The sequence below is a fragment of the Lygodium microphyllum genome, chromosome 22 (assembly GCF_053477565.2).
Source record: "Lygodium microphyllum isolate KBCC chromosome 22, Lygodium_microphyllum_v1.1.10, whole genome shotgun sequence".
NCBI lineage: Eukaryota > Viridiplantae > Streptophyta > Polypodiopsida > Schizaeales > Lygodiaceae > Lygodium > Lygodium microphyllum.
Genome location: NC_141156.1, coordinates 39,113,542 through 39,133,665, shown reverse-complemented (window position 1 = coordinate 39,133,665; position 20,124 = coordinate 39,113,542). Strand labels below are relative to the sequence as shown.

General features: G+C 44.3%; 1 protein-coding gene across 1 annotated transcript in view; it reads right to left on the bottom strand.

Moving 5' to 3' along the window:
* LOC148017047 (ARM repeat superfamily protein) overlaps positions 1 to 20,124 on the bottom strand; it is a 58,243-nt gene that overhangs the window by 37,731 nt on the left and 388 nt on the right. Inside the window, exons 2-5 of the mRNA XM_087663476.1 lie at positions 18,712 to 19,170; positions 10,701 to 10,766; positions 10,435 to 10,574; positions 9,891 to 10,017 (exon numbers count right to left, since the gene is read on the bottom strand). Coding sequence (XP_087519602.1) covers positions 9,891 to 10,017; positions 10,435 to 10,574; positions 10,701 to 10,766; positions 18,712 to 19,170 — 792 coding nt within the window. The remainder of the gene's footprint in view (positions 1 to 9,890; positions 10,018 to 10,434; positions 10,575 to 10,700; positions 10,767 to 18,711; positions 19,171 to 20,124) is intronic.

The following is a 20,124-nucleotide window of genomic DNA, read 5'->3' as shown; positions in this document are numbered from 1 at the left end:
ACTAGAGATGTGGCGTTTAATAGTACCTAACACCGATCTAAAGATCACAGATAGCACAGAGAGACTCAGGAGTGGAAGATGCCTAGCCAATTTAATTATTGGCCATTCGAAATTTTTTTTGGGCACCGAAATAATTATTAGATTAATTTTCAGTAATTAAAGGCTGAAAATTACTATTTAATGATGGATAATGTTGGAAAAACCATGTCTCTTGCTGTTGTGGCAGGGCAACAGCTGCATTTGGCTGATTTTCAGTCATTCTTCGCGACAAAACTCTGAATTTTCTCTCTACAGCTTTCTCTCTCATCTCCCAGCCATTGCACAGCCTTGCTCCAAAGATCTCAGCATTTGGACCCTTGGAGACTGAGAAATTGCAAATTCCTCTGCTGTAAACCCTACTTTACAGCAGAAATTAGGGTTTAGCAGCAGCCTCGAGACACGTGCCAAAAATTGAAAAATCCAATATTGAAATTCAGCTAAATTCAAGTGGAGGACTAACCAGCCATTGAATTTGGGGCACTTCCATCGTCTATGAAGTGGGTGAAGGCCAATTAAGTGCCCGAATTTGTGAGAGTGCGCAACGAAAGAAGAGACACGAACACAGAGGAAGAGAAAGAAAGCAGAAAATGAAGGAAGAAAATCTGCACTGACTGAAACGAATGCTGAATACAAAGGTGTGGACCGATCAGTCCCTGCACACAGCCCGGAGTGTCAATGAGGATACCAAATCAGGCTGGAAACAATGGCAGCACCAATGCTGGAGTGGGAGAGGAGGGGGAGTGTGCTGAAAACTGCAAGAGAGAGAGTGGGACTGATGGGGGGGCTGCTATATATAGCCCCCCAGCCTCCAAACTGCCGGACCTGGCCCAAAACTGGCTGACCTAGCCTAAACTGGCCGACTGTACCAAAAAGAGGCCTAAAATGGCTGAGTGCCACCTGAGAAGGGAATGCACAACAAAAACAGCAACACAAACTGACAAAGCTCCTCTGTCTCCTGCCAAACTTTGACAGGAGCTCACAACCAGGAGATGACAAACTAACAATGAAATAGAGCACGCTAACACCCCCTCTCAGATCCTGGGAGGGTCTGAAGATCTAACATCCGCATGTGATGAAGCAAAGAAGCCTGAGGCAAAGACTTCGTGAAGAAATCAGCCACATTGTCCGCCGTGGGACAGTAGGCCACCGCCAGCTCCGAATCCACGATCCACTCTCAAACATAGTGGTACTGAACCTCAATGTGCTTCGTGCGAGCATGAAGCACCGAGTTCTTTGCTAGAGCAAGGACACTTTGGGTATCCACGCGCAGCTTCATAGGTCCTATATGGGAAAAGCCAATCTCCGCCATCATACGACAGAGCCAAACTGCCTCCATAGCAGTCAAACATAAGGCCCGATCCTCAGCCTCTGTAGAAGAAAGTGCCACAGTAGGCTGCTTCTTGCTGCTCCAAGAGACAGCACCGGATCCAAGGGTGAAAGCATAACCTGTAGTGGATCGTCTCGGATCCACATCACCTGCCCAATCAGAATCACTCCATCCAAAAAGAGTGGTCCCATCTCCATACATGATCCCGTAGGATGGAGTCCCCTACAAATACATAAGGACACGCAAGGTTGCACGCCAGTGATCCTGAGTAGGAGTCTTCATGAAAGAAGACAACAAAGCCACCACAAAAGAGATATCCGTCCGAGTGTAAAGAAGCCAGATAAGTGAGCCAACAAGGCACCTATAACAGGTGGAATCAATAAGGGGAATGCCATCTGCCAAAATCTTGGACTCAAGGTCCATGGGGCATGAAATAGGCCGACACTCGGCCATACCAAACTCTGAAAGAAGCTCGGAGATGTACATGTGCTGCAATATAAAGATGCCCTGTGCCATTTGATAGATCTCCAGACCAAGAAAGAAGTGAAGGATTCCTAGATCCGTCATGTCAAATTCCTGCCGTAGAATAGACCGAGTGTGCTCCACCTACTGAGTGTCGCTCCCTGTAATAATAAGATCATCCACATACAAGATCAGCAAAACACAAAAGTCACCCACAACCCTAAAGTAGAGGTTGGGGTCATGATCGCAGCGCTGAAAACTACTCTGTAGAAAAAAGCAGTCAATCCTCTGGTACCAAGCACAAGGAGCCTGCTTTAGGCCATAAAGGGCCCTCCGCAGCTTGTAGACATGATCCTCCTTCCCTTGCACAAGAAAACCTAGAGGCTGTGAAACCTAGATCTCCTCCTCAAGGACGCCATTCAAAAAGGCTGACTTGACATCCATCTGGTAAACAGGCCAACAGTGGTGAGCTACAAGAGCCAAAAGAACTCGAATGGTGGACATCTGAGCTGTAGGAGCAAAAGTCTCAAAGTAATCCAAACCCGCCCGCTGTGCAAAACCCTTGGCAACAAGCCTAGCTTTGTGCTTGTCCAAGGAGCCATCTGCAAGATACTTGGTCTTAAAGACCCATTTCACACCTATCACCTTCCGTTTCTTGGGACGCGGTACAAGGTCCCAAGTCTGATTTCGCTCGATGGAATCAAGCTCTACTTGCATAGCCTATCTCCAAACATCCTGTGCAAGAACCTCCTCAATAGTGAAAGGCTCAGAATCCTAAAGAATCTGGGACATAAGAGCATAGTTCACACAGAGGGAACTATCCTACGGGGCCCATAATCGGGCTGTAGAAGAAGCAGGAAAGTGAGTAACACATGAATTCTGCATAAGCTGGTGATACCACAAAGGAATCTTGAGAGACTCCTAATGCGAGGGAGACCGAGTAGCCTCCGGAACCTGCAAAACACCTATCTGAGAAAGGGACTCCCCCTCGCTAAGGGAAGGTAGATCCTCCTCATCTGAAGAAGGCTCCCCATTTGACGGCGGTGTATCCCTAGAAGACTCCTGAGGGGAGGCTGAAGGAGTGGAAGTACTCGAAGAAGGAGTCACATCCGCCAAAGGGGGAGGGGAAACCGAAGTAGAGGGAACAAAAGGAGGAATAGGAGGGGGAGGAGCTGAAGAAGGAGGAGAGGTGCTAAGAGGCATCTTGGAAGGAAGAGTAGGGAAAGAAGGTGGGGGAGGGTCTGTCGATGACGAAGCAGCACCTGTAAGAGAACCATCAATTGGATCCTCGAAGGCTAAAGCCTCATCGAAGATCACATCCCTGCTCACCTCAATCTTCCAAGTCGTCGGGTCGTAGAGCCGATATCCCTTCGTGGTCATGTTATAGCCCACGAAGATAAGCTGTCTCGACTTAGAGTCGAGCTTCGTCTTCCTCTTCTTCTTGTCCACATGGACAAAAGCATCACATCCAAAGATGCGAAAGTGGGACACAGAAGGCTTCCTCCCAAAGAAAGCCTCAAAAGGAGTCATGTCCTGCAATGCCGAAGTCAAAGAGCGGTTGCGAATATGCATCATTGTAGCCACCGCCTCACCCCAAAGGGAATGAGGTAGACTCCTATGCTCCAGCATGGATTGGGCCATCTCCACCATGGTCCAATTCGCACACTCCACCACACCATTCTCTGATGATGTGTTCGGATGGGAATACTCCACCTAAATGCCGTGATCCCTGCAAAACTGAGAGAAAATGTGAAAAGTGAACTCACCACCGTGATCAGCTCGAACACCATGAACTTTGGAAGTAGTTTGTGTCTCCACAAACACCTTCCACTCGCAGAAACGGGAGTACGCCTCGCTCTTGTACTCCAAGAAATAAGGCCACACATAACGACTGAAGTTGTCCACAATCAGCATCAGATACTTGGTCTTCCCAAGGGAGGCCATGCCCATAGGTCCGCAAAGGTCAGTGTGAACCAACTCGAGCGGTGAAGAGGCCTCCTGGAAGCAACCTGTGGGTGAGGCTGCCTATGCTGCTTGCCCTTCAAGCAGCTTGGGCATAAAATGTGAAGAGGAGGGAAATCAGGAAGTCCCTCCACCATCTTCCTCCTGGAAGCCCGCCGTATCGCATCAAGGATCAGATGCCCGTAACGAGCATGCCAAAGCAGCCCAAGCTCGTGGGAAGCCCTCGCAGCCAAGGCTGTGAGCTTGTAAAGCCCACCCTCCTGTGTACCTGTCCAAAGAGCATCACTTGTAGAAGCATCCTCCACTATGACTGAATCCTGGGAAAAAATGACTCGAGTACCTAGCTGAGTAAGACCATGCACAAACAATAGGTTAAAGCCCAAATCAGGTACAGAAATAACTTTGGCGGAAGAAGGCCGCCTGTCTGAAAACATAGGTAAAGTCTCCACGCCTCGAACAAGAACTGTAGAGTTGTCACCAATGGTGACAATGCCCCCTCTCGAACGAAGATCCTGAAGCCAATCCTCCCGAAAGGTCATGTGAGAAGATGCTCCAATATCCGCCAGCCAAGGCTTCTCCTGAGTGGTAGAAGCTAGGGTTGTATCTTCCTCCACAAAGACATGTACAAAAGCAGACTATCGTGGCTGGGGCCGCCTTTGAGTCCTCCTCCTTGGGCTTCAGATAGAGGTACTTCTGGCCAACACTTCGCCTCGGGATGAGTGCCCTTCCCATAGTGTGGACACTTGGGCTTCTCCTCCTTCGCATCCTTCTTGTCCTCCTCCTTCGTGTCCTTGGCCTTCTCCTTCTGCTACTACTGCTTCTTGCCACCACCAGTACCTGCAGTAAAAGCCTTGGTGGAGCCACTAGCACCCACCTCTCTGAGACACTCGTCATGCTCCAAGACAAGCAGGGAAAGTTCCTCCCATAGGAGTTTCTCAAGGGTCCTCGAGATAATGAGGCTGGTATAGATGGCAACTGAGTCAAGAGAATCATCGCCATATCCTCGGACGAAATCACCCGACCGAGAGAGGCTAGCTCGCCTCGCATATCCTCCATCTTCGTGATGTGCTCCTTCATGGAAGAAGAAACATCAAGACTGAGCATCCGCAATTTCTTTTCCAAAGAAATCTTGTGGGCGAACGTCTTATGCTAATACAAAGACACAAGCTTCTTCCACACTTCCGCCGCGGTCTTTAACCTATGAGCATGAACAAGAACAAAGTCGTGAAGACTCATTAAGAGAAAGAAACAGGCTCGAGAGTTGAGCCTATCCCACAAGGCTGCACAGTCCATGGAAGCTCCATCTAACGGATCCACCGAGGGACAGTCGATGGGGGAAGAAACAAGCTCCCATAGGTCGAATGTGTCAAGGATGCACTCCACCTTGCACGACCAAAGGAAGTAGTTGGAGCCATCCAACTTATCTTCCTTCGGAAAGGAAGGGAGTATGGGCACCTGTATCGAGGGAATCAAGGAAGGCATACGGACATCTGAAGCAATCTTTGCTGATGGAACCTTCACAGTAGATAGAACCCTCCGAGATACATGGACTAAAGAAGGACGGGTGCGAGGAGACTCCTCCCGTCATCGATCACGAAACTCCTGATAATCCCGTCTCCGCTCAAAGGAATGATGAGAAAGAAGCTCATATTCTAAGTCATCGAAGCCTGAAATTTGATAAGACATCTTCCAAATCTGCAAACACCAAACACACCAAAGAAAGTTTGCCAATGCCGAGTGATAACCCCCAGAAGGGTCACCAACCACCGATCAGCCTCTGAACGGCAAGAAACTCAGGTCGCCAAGCACCAGAAGCTGTGGACGCAATTGGAGATGATGCAAATGCTGATGCAGAAGCCGTCAGACACCAAAACGCAGCCTAGGGTGGAGTTGTCTGCAAGAATAGCGCCGCCAGAGGAGGAGAAAACCGCCTGAAGAGCAAAACACCACCAGGAGGAGTGTCGTCCAGCTCATAGAAGGCCGCCTTGCAGCAAAACGCAACCAAGAGGAGGTAAATGGTGACGAGGCAGCCACTGGAGAAGACGCCTGCAGCAAACCTAAAGGTTGGGACCTGCAGTAAGAGCCGCCTGGCTGATGGGGAAGAACTCACAACAGCAGCAGAAGGGGATGGTGTCTATTTGTTGATGGAAGCTCCTCCGTGTTGTCACGAGGACATGAAATTTTAACATGCTTTAATCTTGCTAGTAACATTTGATTAAGTTACTAATCAAATGTGCAAGGTTGTTTAGCACATGCGATGCACATGGCAATTATTTCATGGGAACAGGCCAAGGACCCCGAGAATGTAGTGGGTGTTAAAGGCAAAAGTTGTGTTAAGTTATGCCAACTGGATTTTGGTGGTCAGTTGGTACCAGGTTGGACCCTAGGACAATTGTTTGGCCATTAAGTGCCAGTGGTGACAATAGGAACTAGCATTAATTAATAGAGGTTGGAAACCACTCCAAGTTGCAAATGGCCTAGCCAATTTTATTCCAGACGGGCATATTTAATTTTGGGCAGGGTCAAAAGGGCTGAAATTAATTTTCAAAATTAATTAATTCTGAAAATTTAATTTAATGGCTGAAAATGCATTAGGAAAGCTACCACTTGGCAAAACTTTCCCATGCAACTAGGGAGAAGGATGTTGAAGGGTGGTGGAAGCTGAATGGCAGCCATTCGGAGCTTGGTGGAGGGAGAGGAGGTGATCAGATTTGGCTCTCAGAGGCGACGACGACTGATCGCGCGCCGCGACAGAATAGGGGGCAGCAGGTTTTCTCTTCCGCCTCAAGAGAGGTGACGGTAGGAGAGGAGGGCTCGCCAGCCGAGCTACTGTTTTACCCCCCTTTTGAAGCTGTTGGTGCCATCAGATTTGTCATCAGAGCTACGAATCAGAAGATACATTTCAGCTGATTTTCTCTCTTTCTACAGCATTCTCTCATCTCCTCCAGTCTATGCTCAAGTATTCTCAGCAATTTTCAGCCATGGGTAGCAGAGTACAGCCAAATTTGGTGGACAGCAGAGAGTTTACTGCTGTAAACCCTAAATTACAGCAGTAATTAGGGTTTAACAGCCACCTTGGGACCCGTGCTATCAGTCAAAGGCATTGTACACTGAAATCAGCACCGGAAATTCGTGGAATTGTGAGGATTTCAGATGCCAGCCCATCTATTGTGGATTTGGAGCAGCATTTGACCAGTTGGGGTTCCATTAGAGCAAGTCCTGGGTGAAAATCAAGGGGCAATTTGCCCGAAAGCTTTGCTGATTATTGAATCAACAAGGGGCTTTTGAATCAGCCAAGGAGATTGTGAAATCTTGGCTCGTAATTTATCCATCAGCAATTGAAATTAAAGAAATACCGAAAGGGGCGCCAGTTTTGGGGCCAACAGGGTGTCCACTATCCAAGTTTATGAAGGTAAAGTGAGCATTTCAGTTTATGTTCATTTGCTAATTGCTGTAATTAAGTGCTTAGTTAGGTTAAACCACCCTATCCGAGAAGGAAGGCTGGTTCCACATGCTCTTAGTTAGGCTCTGATACCATGTGAGAGTGCACAACGGAAGAAGAAACACGAACACAGAGGAAGAGAGAGAAAGCAGAAAATGAAGGAAGAAAATCTGCACTGACTGAAATGAATGCTGAATACAAAGGTGTGGACTGATCAGTCCCTGCATGCAGCCCGGAGCGTCAATGAGGGCACCAGATCAGGCTGGAAACAATGGCAGCACCAATGCCAGAGTGGGAGAGGAGGGAGAATGTGCTGAAATCTGCAAGACAGTGGGACTGATGGGGGGGACTGCTATATATAGCCCCCCAATCTCCAAACTGGCCGACCTGGCCCAAAACTGGCCGACTGTACCAAAAAGAGGCCTAAAATGGCTGACTGCGATCCGAGAAGGGAATGCACATGAGAGTCGTACAAACCACAAGGTTGTGGGCAACTAGTAGATTGCTCCCAATCTCCCTCTCTCCAACACGATGCGGCATTGAGCCTTTTATCTATCCATTCATTCATTTATCTTCAGCGAAATATAGGGTATCCCTAGCGGCTAGATGCCACATAAAAGAGTAGGAATGAAGATATTGATAAGACAATGAAGTCAAAACTTTCAACCTACTTCTTCTATGAGTGAGATAGAAAGCAACAAAAGCAAAATAAGGAAGCTGCTATATACACAATGAACGGAATACAAAGATGAGAACAAATCAACTCATGGGAAAAGAACTTGGGAGGTGGAATCCATATACCAATGCATGAGAGTGTGTACAAACCACAAGGCTATGGGCAACCAATACATAGCTCCCAATCTCCCTCTCTCCAATAGGATGTAGCATGCATTTAAACAATGAAATGGAGGAGATAGAGCACATAAACACGACAATAGTGGAGCTAATGCAATCCAAGTCAGCCAGCAAAATAGAAGCTAAAAAAACAAGGTGTCAAGCATCACAAAAGATCCACCCAAACTCCAATCAATAAGAAAGGCACCTTGCTCAACCCCACTACGCTGCCCAAAGAAATGCCCATATGATTGCCCATACAACCCATGAAATAAACAATGCTTACTCCTTTCTCAGATCATGGGTGACTAAAGGACCCACCATAGTACATACAACAATGACAATTAGAGAGGACCATGGATACCCGGGTAGTAGGTCAATGTTGATGTCGAACCTTGAAGAGTAGAAATAGTCAGATACCGAGAGCAACTAATGGTTAATAGGCCCAAAAGCACAAGTTCAACAGTTAAAGTAAGAAAGTACACTTGATTCCCTCTCTTCTTTCCACTCACTTGAAAACAATTCGATAGAAATAACACTTCAAACCAAGGCAAGAGATAGGAACATTAAGTGAAGTGACTGTAGTGAGCTTAGATACAACAACCAACACTTATGAACCTTTCCTTTGGTGTAGATCAGGTCGAAAATACCACCACTAGTGAAAATGCAAGCTTGATGAAAGTCAAGGCAAATCAACAACTAGAAACAGCCAAAACGACTGCAGTTGGAACAAAGGCAGGCCTGATCAAAGCAAAGGCAGAGCTGTTGAAACGTAAGGTACAGCAGCATACAGCAGGGTGAAAACAATTCAACCAGTAGCTATAAGAAGTCACCTAGCTAAAGGATGATGCATTCAGGCCAGCCAAGCGATAGACGGCAGTAAAATGCAACGGTTTATGGCTTCATAAGCAGTGGAGTAGTGTGGAGGAGACCTGTAACAGCAGTCAATCACAGCAGAAGCACCAGGACCAAATGACTTCGTCTTTTGATACCATGTGAGACAGATACAGAGCAATGGAAGCAAAACTGAGAAGCTGCTGTATACACAATTAACTGAACAGAAAGACAAGAACAGATCAACTCAGGGACAAAGAGCTCGGGAAATGGAGTCCATATACCAAAGCATGAGAGTGGTAGACACCACATAGCTGTGGGCAACCAGTAGAGTGCTCCCAATCTCCCCCTCTCCAACAGGATGCAGCACACAATCAGATGCTGAAAATAGACGATATCGAGAACATGTATAGGGCAGTAGTAGAGCTAATGGAACCAGGTTAGCTAGCAGAATAGAGGCCAAAAATACAAGTTGGCAGCATCACAAAAGATCCACGCAGTAATGAGAGAGATGCCTAGCTCAGCTGATTAAGCTGCCCAAAGAAATGCCCATACAACTCCCCACACAACCCATGTGATGAACAATGCTAACATCTCCAAACGTAAATCAGACTGCATTGATGCTCTTTTCGATCATGCATCTACAATCCAAATGTGTGCCCCATCTGCACAATCTACATTGCCAAGCTCACATGCTCCTACTCTTTTACACACATACACATGCTCCCAAGCCCTAGCCTCATGTAAGTGTGTGTATTATGGTCCAGTCAGTTCATCTCCTTAAACAAAATCTCAATCTATGTTTTTAAAGCCTAAAAAAAGAATTTAAGGATCAACTATATATTTAATTGTCCCCATTAAGCTTTTCTAGAAAGCTGCCAGACAGACTCCAAATCATTTTGGATCAGCAAATAGAAGCAAACCAGGTGTTGTAGCTGACCCATTGTATGGAGTTCCTCAATCAATCGAAGCCGACAGGTTTTGACAAACCTTTTCTAAAAGCAAAGAGTTCATTGTGTTTGAAGTAATCCATATTATACGTTCCAGAATTTCCCGAGATTCAATGGCCCCAACCCAATTATCGACTTCTTCGCTATGAAGGCCTGCACTCAGCAACCTGCAGAAAGAGGATGCTAGATCATGTGGTGATGTTCAAACCTAGATAAGCCTACTGCCCTAGTGTTTCCAAAAACTTCAAGGACTCTTTCCTATATTTTACCCCTTTTGAGATTTAAATGTTTTGATCTGAAACTTTTAATTAATCAAATAAAACTTGAAGAATTGGCAAAGATGAGACCAAATACTGTTTGTAAAACGAATCTACAACTGGAGCCTCTAATATACACATTAGTCAACCGAGTACAGTACAAGTAGTTATGCAAGCTGCTGTCACAAGTCACAAGCTTCAGGTGATGCAAGTGCCACTTGACAGTAAGTCTTGCATGATTTTAAAACCTTTGAAGTTAAGAGAATATGATGACTGAACCTTCAACTGTAGAATTTCTGTAGCACTTGTAATAAAAAAGAGCATTACCTGCATGCTTCAGAAAGGCTCGGTGCATCATCAACAAAGAGGCTCTGGACGATCTTACTCTGCAAACCTTTGGTTTGGACAATTGCCTTTACAGGAGCAGCGTGGCAAGCTAAATTTCCCATTATTCCTAAGCAGATTTCCTGCATCCACGCAAAGCCATAAACTACAGAGGAATGTTATATCTCCTTAAGACATTGTTAGGTATGTCTACGCTACATGCCTATGAAATATTACTCACACAACCACAGTATGCTTATACACATTACCCTTAATCTGTCTGTATGTGAGACGTCCAAAATAGCAAGAAGCACATCCAATATTTGATGATTCACCTGTACAAGTTCGGATCATTCTTAGCATAGCGCGTAGCACAGAAAAGTAAAGTTTAGCCAAGTGCGAAAAAGTGGAAGCAAATTAGGCTAACTGGTAGCGCAACAAATTGCATTCAAAGTTGTGTATCATGCTCTTCTATTTATAGAACCTGCACATCTGACATACTTGTTAAAGGATCATGCATGCTATGGCAAATTGGTGATTAGACTCATGAGACCATAAACTGGACATTTTTAAATTAAAACAAACCATGTCCCTTCATTAAGACAACCTATCCACACTTCAAGCTATCCCTCAAAGTTCATGCCATTGATGATGATAATGATGAAGATGACGATGGCGATGCTGATCAGGTGCATAATGATGATGATGATTATTGCAACAAGAAGCAGTCTATGTAGACAGCATTTGCACGCTTGCTGTAGATGGTGCAATATTGAGGGCCAAGGATCTCAATGGCCCTTCTGAAAATGTGTAGTCAGAACATCAATACTGACAAGACAGTCACTGGCTTAATATAGAACTGCAGCAAGAAGAAAACTCCTGCACTCGTATGCTTGTACATGAGGGCATTAGCTGGATTCACTTCATACTCTTGGCAATGGCCTTATACCAGTACTGCTAGAATGTGGGTGTTCAGCAGATGCTCACACATCTCCAACACTCTCTTATCAGTATGAGAATTCTTGGAGCTGCCTTATTTCAGGTTATAACGACTGCTCTGAATTTCAACAAGCCTTACATCTCTACAACAAACTGCAGGAGGATAATGACAACCTAGTCATTATACCTTTGTTGCCCTGCTCAGAACTTGTTCTAGGCTGCAAGATGCGTGAGAGGCCAAGGCCTATACACTTAACTTGCTAAAACAGGCTTACAAGACAACCCTTCTTTTGGTAGCACCACCAATATGGATCTTTGCAAGAAGCCTGACGGACTTCTTAAAACAAGAAAGAGTCTCAGGGAAACCACTACTGCAATTTGGTGGAACATGGGCTTAATGTGAAGCATTCATTTGCTTTGAACAAATAACAATGCATGGTGGTATTTTTCCAGCTGATGCCGCTTTCACTGCATTTTGAAAGCTTGTAGTGGTTTAGGAGCCTTAGAAAGAGACCAGCTTTTATGCACGACAGATACTTGTATTAGGAGTATAGTAGTAGATATGTGTGCTAAGTGTGGCTTTCTTGCTAAAGCATGGAAAAGGTTTGCACCTTTGCCAGTCCAACATGTAATTTGTTGGACAGCACTCATTGCAGAATAAGTTTGGTGAAGTTTTGGTGAGGAAGAGTAAAAACCGTTTGGGAGAAATGCCACTGGAGAATGTGTGTTTGTGAGCTGCCACGTTTGCTTACAATTTGAAAGCTTCTGACATGGCAGAAGCCTTAGAAACAGGCCAAGTATTATGTACCGAACTCACCAAAAAAATGTTCGAAGCAGACCTTTCCATTTTCAACACCTGACAAAGACACGTATACCAGATGTGGCTCCCCTACAGAAGGACAAGATGTCTTTGAGTTTTCAAAGGCTGTGCATTAAAGATATTGTGAGTTGGAACTACTATGATAAAAGCCTACAGAATCAGAAGGGTTAGATAGCTACAAAGGTTTTCAAGGTATACGGAAGCAATGTGTGAAGTCAAGAGCTATAATGTTCACATGCCTTCTTATAGCATGCACCCATGCTAGCCTGGCCATTAAAAGCCAAGAATAATTCAATATGATGAGAGAGAAACATGACATCAAACCAACATTTGATTATAATGTTTGTATAGTTGACATCATGCACAACCAATGCATGTCTATGAGCCAAGGAAGTCCCTTGACGTTTTGCAATCTCTGCCATCTAGAGAAGAAATCTTGACAGCTTCGCTTACTGCTTGTAAAGTTCATGAGAATGTAGAATGTTGAACCATTAAAATTAGGGTTTGCACTAATCTCAAATTACAGTGCATCACCCTATTTTATTGTCCCTAAAAGCCCCAAAAAGTGATTAATGCAAATTACCAAAACTAAATAGTTTTATCCTTGTAATAGTGGGACAAATGCTCCAAAACCCTCTACAAATAGAGTCAGGTGCAGACATACCATTCATCCCCACTTTGATCATTCATCATTACACTCGGCTAAAATGACATCTCCTTTCACTACTGTGCATAGCCCGTCTTGGAGCTGCTGCCACCATCAAAAGCTGTTGCCATTCAGCTAGAAGACATTGTCAATCAATTGAAGAGAGGACCTTTAACTGGTGCCCAAACTGCCATGCCATCACCAAAATGCTGCCCTGCTGATGTCTGCTTGTGTAGAGCCATGGTGCATTTTCAGGCTGCTACTGCTGCATCTTGATCAAGCGCAGGCCACCCTAATGATATCTTCACCCACAACCTGTTGTGAGCTGCTGAGTCATCGTTGCACAAGGATACAGCTGCATTTTTTGTCATTATACTGTATTTTGCTGATCCACTGCTCCCCTGAAATCTGGCACACTCCAGAGGACTGCATAACTTGCAGACACATGTGGCAGTCATTTTTGGACTTGAGGATTGCAGGGATGGTAGCTTATTTCCATCCACATCCCATTCCATGACAATAATTCCTCCCCATCCCCCGTCATCATCCCATTTTGCATCACTTGTGACTATGACTGCATTCTGCTCCCTCTACTACCACCCACATCATCTTCCTCCTTGATGGACTGTTGCTGCTGCATTTCAAGATCCGTCACATGTATGGTACACTCTGACACCATTCTCATGGACTGTCGCTGCTACATTTCAGGATCTGTCACATGTACAGTACACTCTGACACCATTCTCAGTTACCTCTGCCCCAGTCCTTAAGGCACCAAGGTTCATTGTTCACTCATTCTCATTCAACATTCTACATATTGTGTTTTGTGTCATACATTTTGTGTTTCAACTTTCTCCTTGTTTGCCATATCATTTTCTTTACATGAAATTGGGAGTGAGATGCTTTCAACAACTTGTTTAGATCAACAAGAACGATGATGCATCAAATGCTCTCAAAGCAGATATTTATGTAGGTTTCGGCAAATGGTATGAGATACAGAGAACAGAGGAATCTAGGATATCAAAGGCCAAGAAGCAGCCTGCAAGTGCATCATTAGAAATGAATGTGAGAGTGTGTGCAATGGAAGAAGGAACAGGAACACACACACACACACACAGAATCTGGAAGGAAAGAAGAAAAGAAACCTGCACCAAACAAGGAACAAATGCTGAATACAAAAGGAGGACTGATCAGTCCCTGCATGCAGCCCACTGCGTCAATGAGGGCACCAAATCAGGCTGATGATGGACAACAGCACCAAAGATGGAAGAAGATGATGGAGTCGGAGTGTGCACTTGCCAAGGAAGGAGTAAGATTTAGGAGAGAGAATTTGCCAAGTGGGAGAAGTGCCAAAAATATAGGCACACCCATAAAAAACTGGCCAACTACAATCTAGAGCCAAAAATATGGCCAACCAGCTTTTAATGCTGGCAAATGCCAAAAATGCTCAAAACAAATCCCAAAAATAGTGGACAATGTTTGACAGGTGAGGCAACTACTATATGCAGAAACTGCCCGGGAAATGCACACAAAATCTCAACTAGAGGAGAGAATGCACTGGCATGCAATAAACTAACTGCTCTAGAATGAGCTACCTCCTCTCTCAAAACAAGTGACAGACAAGTCAGAACTCCTAAAGTCCTCATCAAAGGCTCATAGGTAGGATGTGACAAGGCATGACAAACATGACTACTAACGCCCCCTCTCAGATCCTCGATGTGACAGAAGGCCAAGCAAGAAACGGATCCTGGGATGGCAAGAGAAATGCCAATGTCAATGAAGTCTGTAGACTGCCGATGAAGAGGCTCCTCACGATCCTAAGGAAACCCCCCTCTGAAGCACTAGGGGCCAAGAAATCCACAGCCACATCACAAAGGTCGTTCCCCTCTCAAAGGGATGGAGGGAAGTGTACCAATAGACAATTGCCACGGAGGACCTTGTGTCACGGAGACGTGAAATTTTGAGATGCTTTAATCTTGCTAGTAACATTTGATTAAGTTACTAATCAAATGTGCAAGGTTGTTTAGCACATGTGATGCACATGGCAGTTATTTCATGGGAACGGGCCAAGGACCCCGAGGATGCAATGGGTGTTAAAGGCAAAGTTGTGTTAAGTTATGGCAACTAGGTTTTGGTGGTCAGTTGGTGCTAGGTTGGACCCTAGGACAATTGTTTGGCCATTAAGTGTCGGTGGTAACACTAGGGACTAGCATTAATTAATTAATTAATGCTAGTCTAAGGGTCAATAGAGCTTGGGAACCACTCCAAGTTGCAAATGGCCTAGCCAATTTTATTCCAGACGGGCATATTTAATTTTGGGCAGGGTCAAAAGGGCTGAAATTAATTTTCAAAATTAATTAATTCTGAAAAATTAATTTAATGGCTGAAAATGCATTAGGAAGGCTACCACTTGGCAAAACTTTCCCATGCAACTAGGGAGAAGGATGTTGAAGGGTGGTGGAAGCTGAATGGCAGCCATTCGGAGCTTGGTGGAGGGAGAGGAGGTGATCAGATTTGGCTCTCAGAGGCGACGACGACTGATCGCGCGCCGCGACAGAATAGGGGGCAGCAGGTTTTCTCTTCCGCCTCAAGAGAGGCGACGGTAGGAGAGGAGGGCTCGCCAGCCGAGCTACTGTTTTACCCCCCTTTTGAAGCTGTTGGTGCCATCAGATTTGTCATCAGAGCTACGAATCAAAAGATACATTTCAGCTGATTTTCTCTCTTTCTACAGCATTCTCTCATCTCCTCCAGTCTATGCTCAAGTATTCTCGGCAATTTTCAGCCATGGGTAGCAGAGTACAGCCAAATTTGGTGGACAGCAGAGAGTTTACTGCTGTAAACCCTAAATTACAGCAGTAATTAGGGTTTAGCAACCACCTTGGGACCCGTGCCATCAGTCAAAGGCATTGTACATTGAAATCAGCACCGGAAATTCATGGAATTGTGAGGATTTCAGATGCCAGCCCATCTATTGTGAATTTGGGGCAGCATTTGACCAGTTGGGGTTCCATTAGAGCAAGTCCTGGGCGAAAATCAAGGGGCAATTTGCCCGAATGCTTTGCTGATTATTGGAACAACAAGGGGCTTTTGAATCAGCCAAGGAGATTGTGAAATCTCGGCTTGTAATTTATCCATCAACAATTGAAATTAAAGAAATATCGAAAGGGGCGCCAGTTTTGGGGCCAACAAGGTGTCCATTGTCCAAGTTTATGAAGGTAAAGTGAGCATTTCAGTTTATGTTCATTTGCTAATTGCTGTAATTAAGTGTTTAATCAAGTTAAACCACCCTATCCGAGAAGGAAGGCTGGTTTCACCTTGCATAAGAGGAGGGGAATGGAGCCAGTAACGTCCGCTCTCCTGTCAACCTGTCGTGATAGCCGCCCATGTAGAATAATCCTCAATACAAATGGCTTGCTTAGTGAAGACAACCCGAGTACCAAGCCTAGTAAGGCTATAAACTGAGAGGAGTGGAAAGCCCCAAGTCCAAAACATAAAGGCCTTGGGAAAGGGAGCTCAAAGCACGGTCAAGAAACAAAGACAGAGTGCCAACACCACTAGTAGGCACCGAAACAATGTTACCAATAGTGACAAAACCCTGAGAAGGGCATAGATCCTACAACAAATCACCTCATGGAGTCATATGACTAGACATTGCCAAGGCCTCTCAAAAGACAAGGTAACCACTAAAAAAGGCTCCTCCAACTAAACGATATGAAGGAACACTAACTCATGGGTAACCATTAGAGTAAAGGTAGAAAACTCAAATGTTGTAGCTCCATCCCTCGCTCCCAGACGAAGGTGAGGATACTTCTTCCAACATTTCTCCTTTGGATGGGTCCCCTTCCCATATTATAGGCAATAAGGCTTCTCCGAGTCAGAATCAGAGCCAAAAGAACTCTCTTGTCGTTTAGCCTTCGACTTCCCTTTCTTCTTCTTCCCCCCTCCCAAACTTGCAACAAAAGCTTTGGTGGAGGTAGATCCACTAGCAACCTCTTTGGCGCACTTGTCATGCTCCAAAACAAGTAGGGCAAGCTCCTCCCATAGAAGCTTCTAGCACGTCCTTGATGTAAGAAGGCTAGTGTAGAAGCCATCAAGCCGGGGAGATGGTAGCTAAGTCAAAAGAATCGTGCAGAGATCATCCTGCCGAGGTGGTGTTCTTTGTGTTTTTGATTGCTATTTCAGATCCAATCACTCTTCCTGACTGCTACGAATTTTCTGTTCCCTACTGTTTTGGGCATCTCGTATCTGACAGCTACACAACAGTTTACAACTGCTGGGCGGGCTATTTTCTTTGCGTTTTCAGTGTTGTACCGCATTTTCATCGTTGCACTTTGTGTTTTGATCTCCCAGCCATCGTTTCTCATCAACTGCTCATGATTTCATCTTCCATACAATCATTTCCTTTTTCTTTCCCACAAGCGCCTACTTGCATTCTCCTCGCTTCTACATTTTCAGCCTGATCTATATACTAAAGGGAAGGTTGTCATGCTTTTGTTCTCTACCCTCACTTCACATCTTGTTCCTCTCTCTTATCTTTACTATTGAACTGGTATTTCATGCTTAAACTGTTGAACTCTTGGTATTAGGCTTACTATCAAAAGTTCCCCAAGTATTCTCTCTACTCCCCCTCTCTTGTATATCATCTATCAATGGCTGCTTCATGTTGTAACACTATTGACAAGCTTAAAGGCCTTGACTATCTAACATGGAGTATGGTGATGAAATCGTGGTTTGCGCAAACGCATATTTGGTATGTTATTTCAAGTTCTACCTTGCATCCCCAAAAACCCTCTCCTCTTCCATTCAATTGGGACTAAGGCAGCTATGAGAAAGCAATCTAGACTAGGACAATGACAATACCAAAGCATACTCAAATGCTCAACACTTGCTCAATGCATCTCAAAGGAAGTCTTACAAAGGGTTACCTCCTATAGAACATCTCCTAGGGTATGAGAGACACCAGCTTATGTACAAGCCTCCGTTGATCATTAGTTGCAAAATATCCATTTCAAGGCGACTAATACAATTCACTCATTCATTCTTTGAGTGATACAGACCCAAGGTCAGTTTTGCAACATGCAACCTACTCTGTTCTCTACAAACTGCATCCGGAATTTGATGGTGTTGCCAATGTTTTATAAGCTCAAACATCCAATTCTCCCGTTACAAAAGGGGAAGAAAAAAAAGAAGGGCCAGGACGCCTCCAACCCATTTATGACCATTGCCCCTGACCTTTTATCAATAATTAGCCAGTGAGTGGTTGAATTAGCATGTAAACAAACTAATAACTAAATTAAACTCAAATACTATTCTCTTCCACTGACAAATCCTACTGCATCTTTGTACAGATCGAACCATCTTTAAAAATAAAACATGTCAGCAATACCTACAACCTTAGATATGTAAAACTTTGCTATTGAAAAGAAGTGTACACTACTGAGATGCCTCCTTGTAAGTTAAGCACATAATGTTACCCTACTTCTTGAAGAATCAAATAAAATGTCAAAGGTACTGGAGATACAAATCGCATCTATCTATGATGTGTAATCACTCATGAAGTGGAGGTTCCAGAGATATCACATATTCAATAATTCATTATAGCTAATGCACTATCAGAAATGAGCTTTACATCCCTTCTGCGTGAATGTTTGCATTCATGGGCTTTCTCTATCAATAAGAAACTTGGGACCATTACAAAATTGTCACAAACCTTGAGAAGACAAAGCAAACCTCGATAAAGACCAGATGACATCCCTGATAATCATTCCTAGTGTATTGCTAGTAGAATACTAGATTTACCATAAAGAGACCGAATGACATCCCTGATGATCATTCTTAGTGTATTGCTAGTATGGCCTTAGAAAAGGAGATTTACCATAAATTCTGCATGCGACTGATTTGCAGCAAGATCCCAGAGCAGACAGCCAGCCTCCTCCCTCTGCTCTTCCAACACATCTAAGGCTCCCATATCAGGAACTGTAGAGTCCATCTCTTTTTGAGATGGCAGTGCTAACTGGGTTGCATTGTCACTTTTAAAAGAGCCACATAATTCATGCCCATTGTCCAAAAAGCTTGAGCCTTCTATATTTCTGTCTTCCATCCTTCCCCTATGTTCTACAGGATCTGAAACATGGGCATCAGCCTCTTCTCTTGATAGATCTAATGCTCTTTCAGTACTTCCAGTGTGCTCCTGCACTTTCTCAAGTGTGCTGAGCCTGTCATCAGAATTCTCAGGACAACATTTGTCCACCTCTTTTGTATAAACTGTAGGCAGTAGTTGCCGTATAAGTTTAATGATGTAGCTGGGATCAACAGTGGTAGACAGCTCAAATATCTGCACATGAGAAGAAAGCAATCAAAAAGAATTATTTATGAGGCTTTTGGACCATGTTGAACTGTTTCCTGCAAGCCATGAATGACCTGGTATTCTGTTCGGAAAGATTTAAAAAATGATTCTAAAATTAACCGGATCAGATAAGAAAATTCTGGAGAGAATTTCATGCTACAATCAATGCAATCAGCCATGCTAGAATAAAAGAAACTTTTAGTAGACAATCACATCTGAAACTGCAGTCTGAGATTGTAAAGACACACGAGCATTTTTGAAGATGAATCCACTAGGCTCATTAGGTTTCTGCATATGAAACACGGGCAGTTGAAAAGACATATGTTTTTGAGTCAGTATCACATATCAAATGGCCGCCAATGAAGTGCAATAATTGTGCTATTTGGCCAATGTACATGCACATCAAAACATCAAGACAAACATAAACACCATCTCCAGCTAAAAAATTTGAAACTAAATGACAAGGATTTTGCTGTTGTCAATTCTAGCAGTTGATACTGTTCTTCATATCAGCAACACTGGCACTCTTACATAATCTACAGAGCTAGTCCACACAGTTGCTTTGGAACGCTTGATAAACAGTAATTAGAACCTGCGAAGGGAGTTTGATTGTTCTCTATACCTGTTGCTCTGTAGAGACTTTTAGTAGCTACAATCAATGCATTCGTCTTCAAAAATGCTTATGTGTCCTCGGGTCTTTGCATATGAAAAGAAGGGAGTCAAAAATACATGTTTTCGTTTCAATGTCACATATCAAATGGCCATCAATGAAGTCGAACAATTGTACTATTTGTCCAATGTACATGCACATCAAAAAATCAAGACACGCATAGGCATCGCCTCCAGCTAAAATTTTGGAAACCAAAATGATAAGGATTCGCTGTTATCAATTCTAGCAGTTGATACTGCTCTACATAGTATCGTCTTATCAGCAGTGCTGGC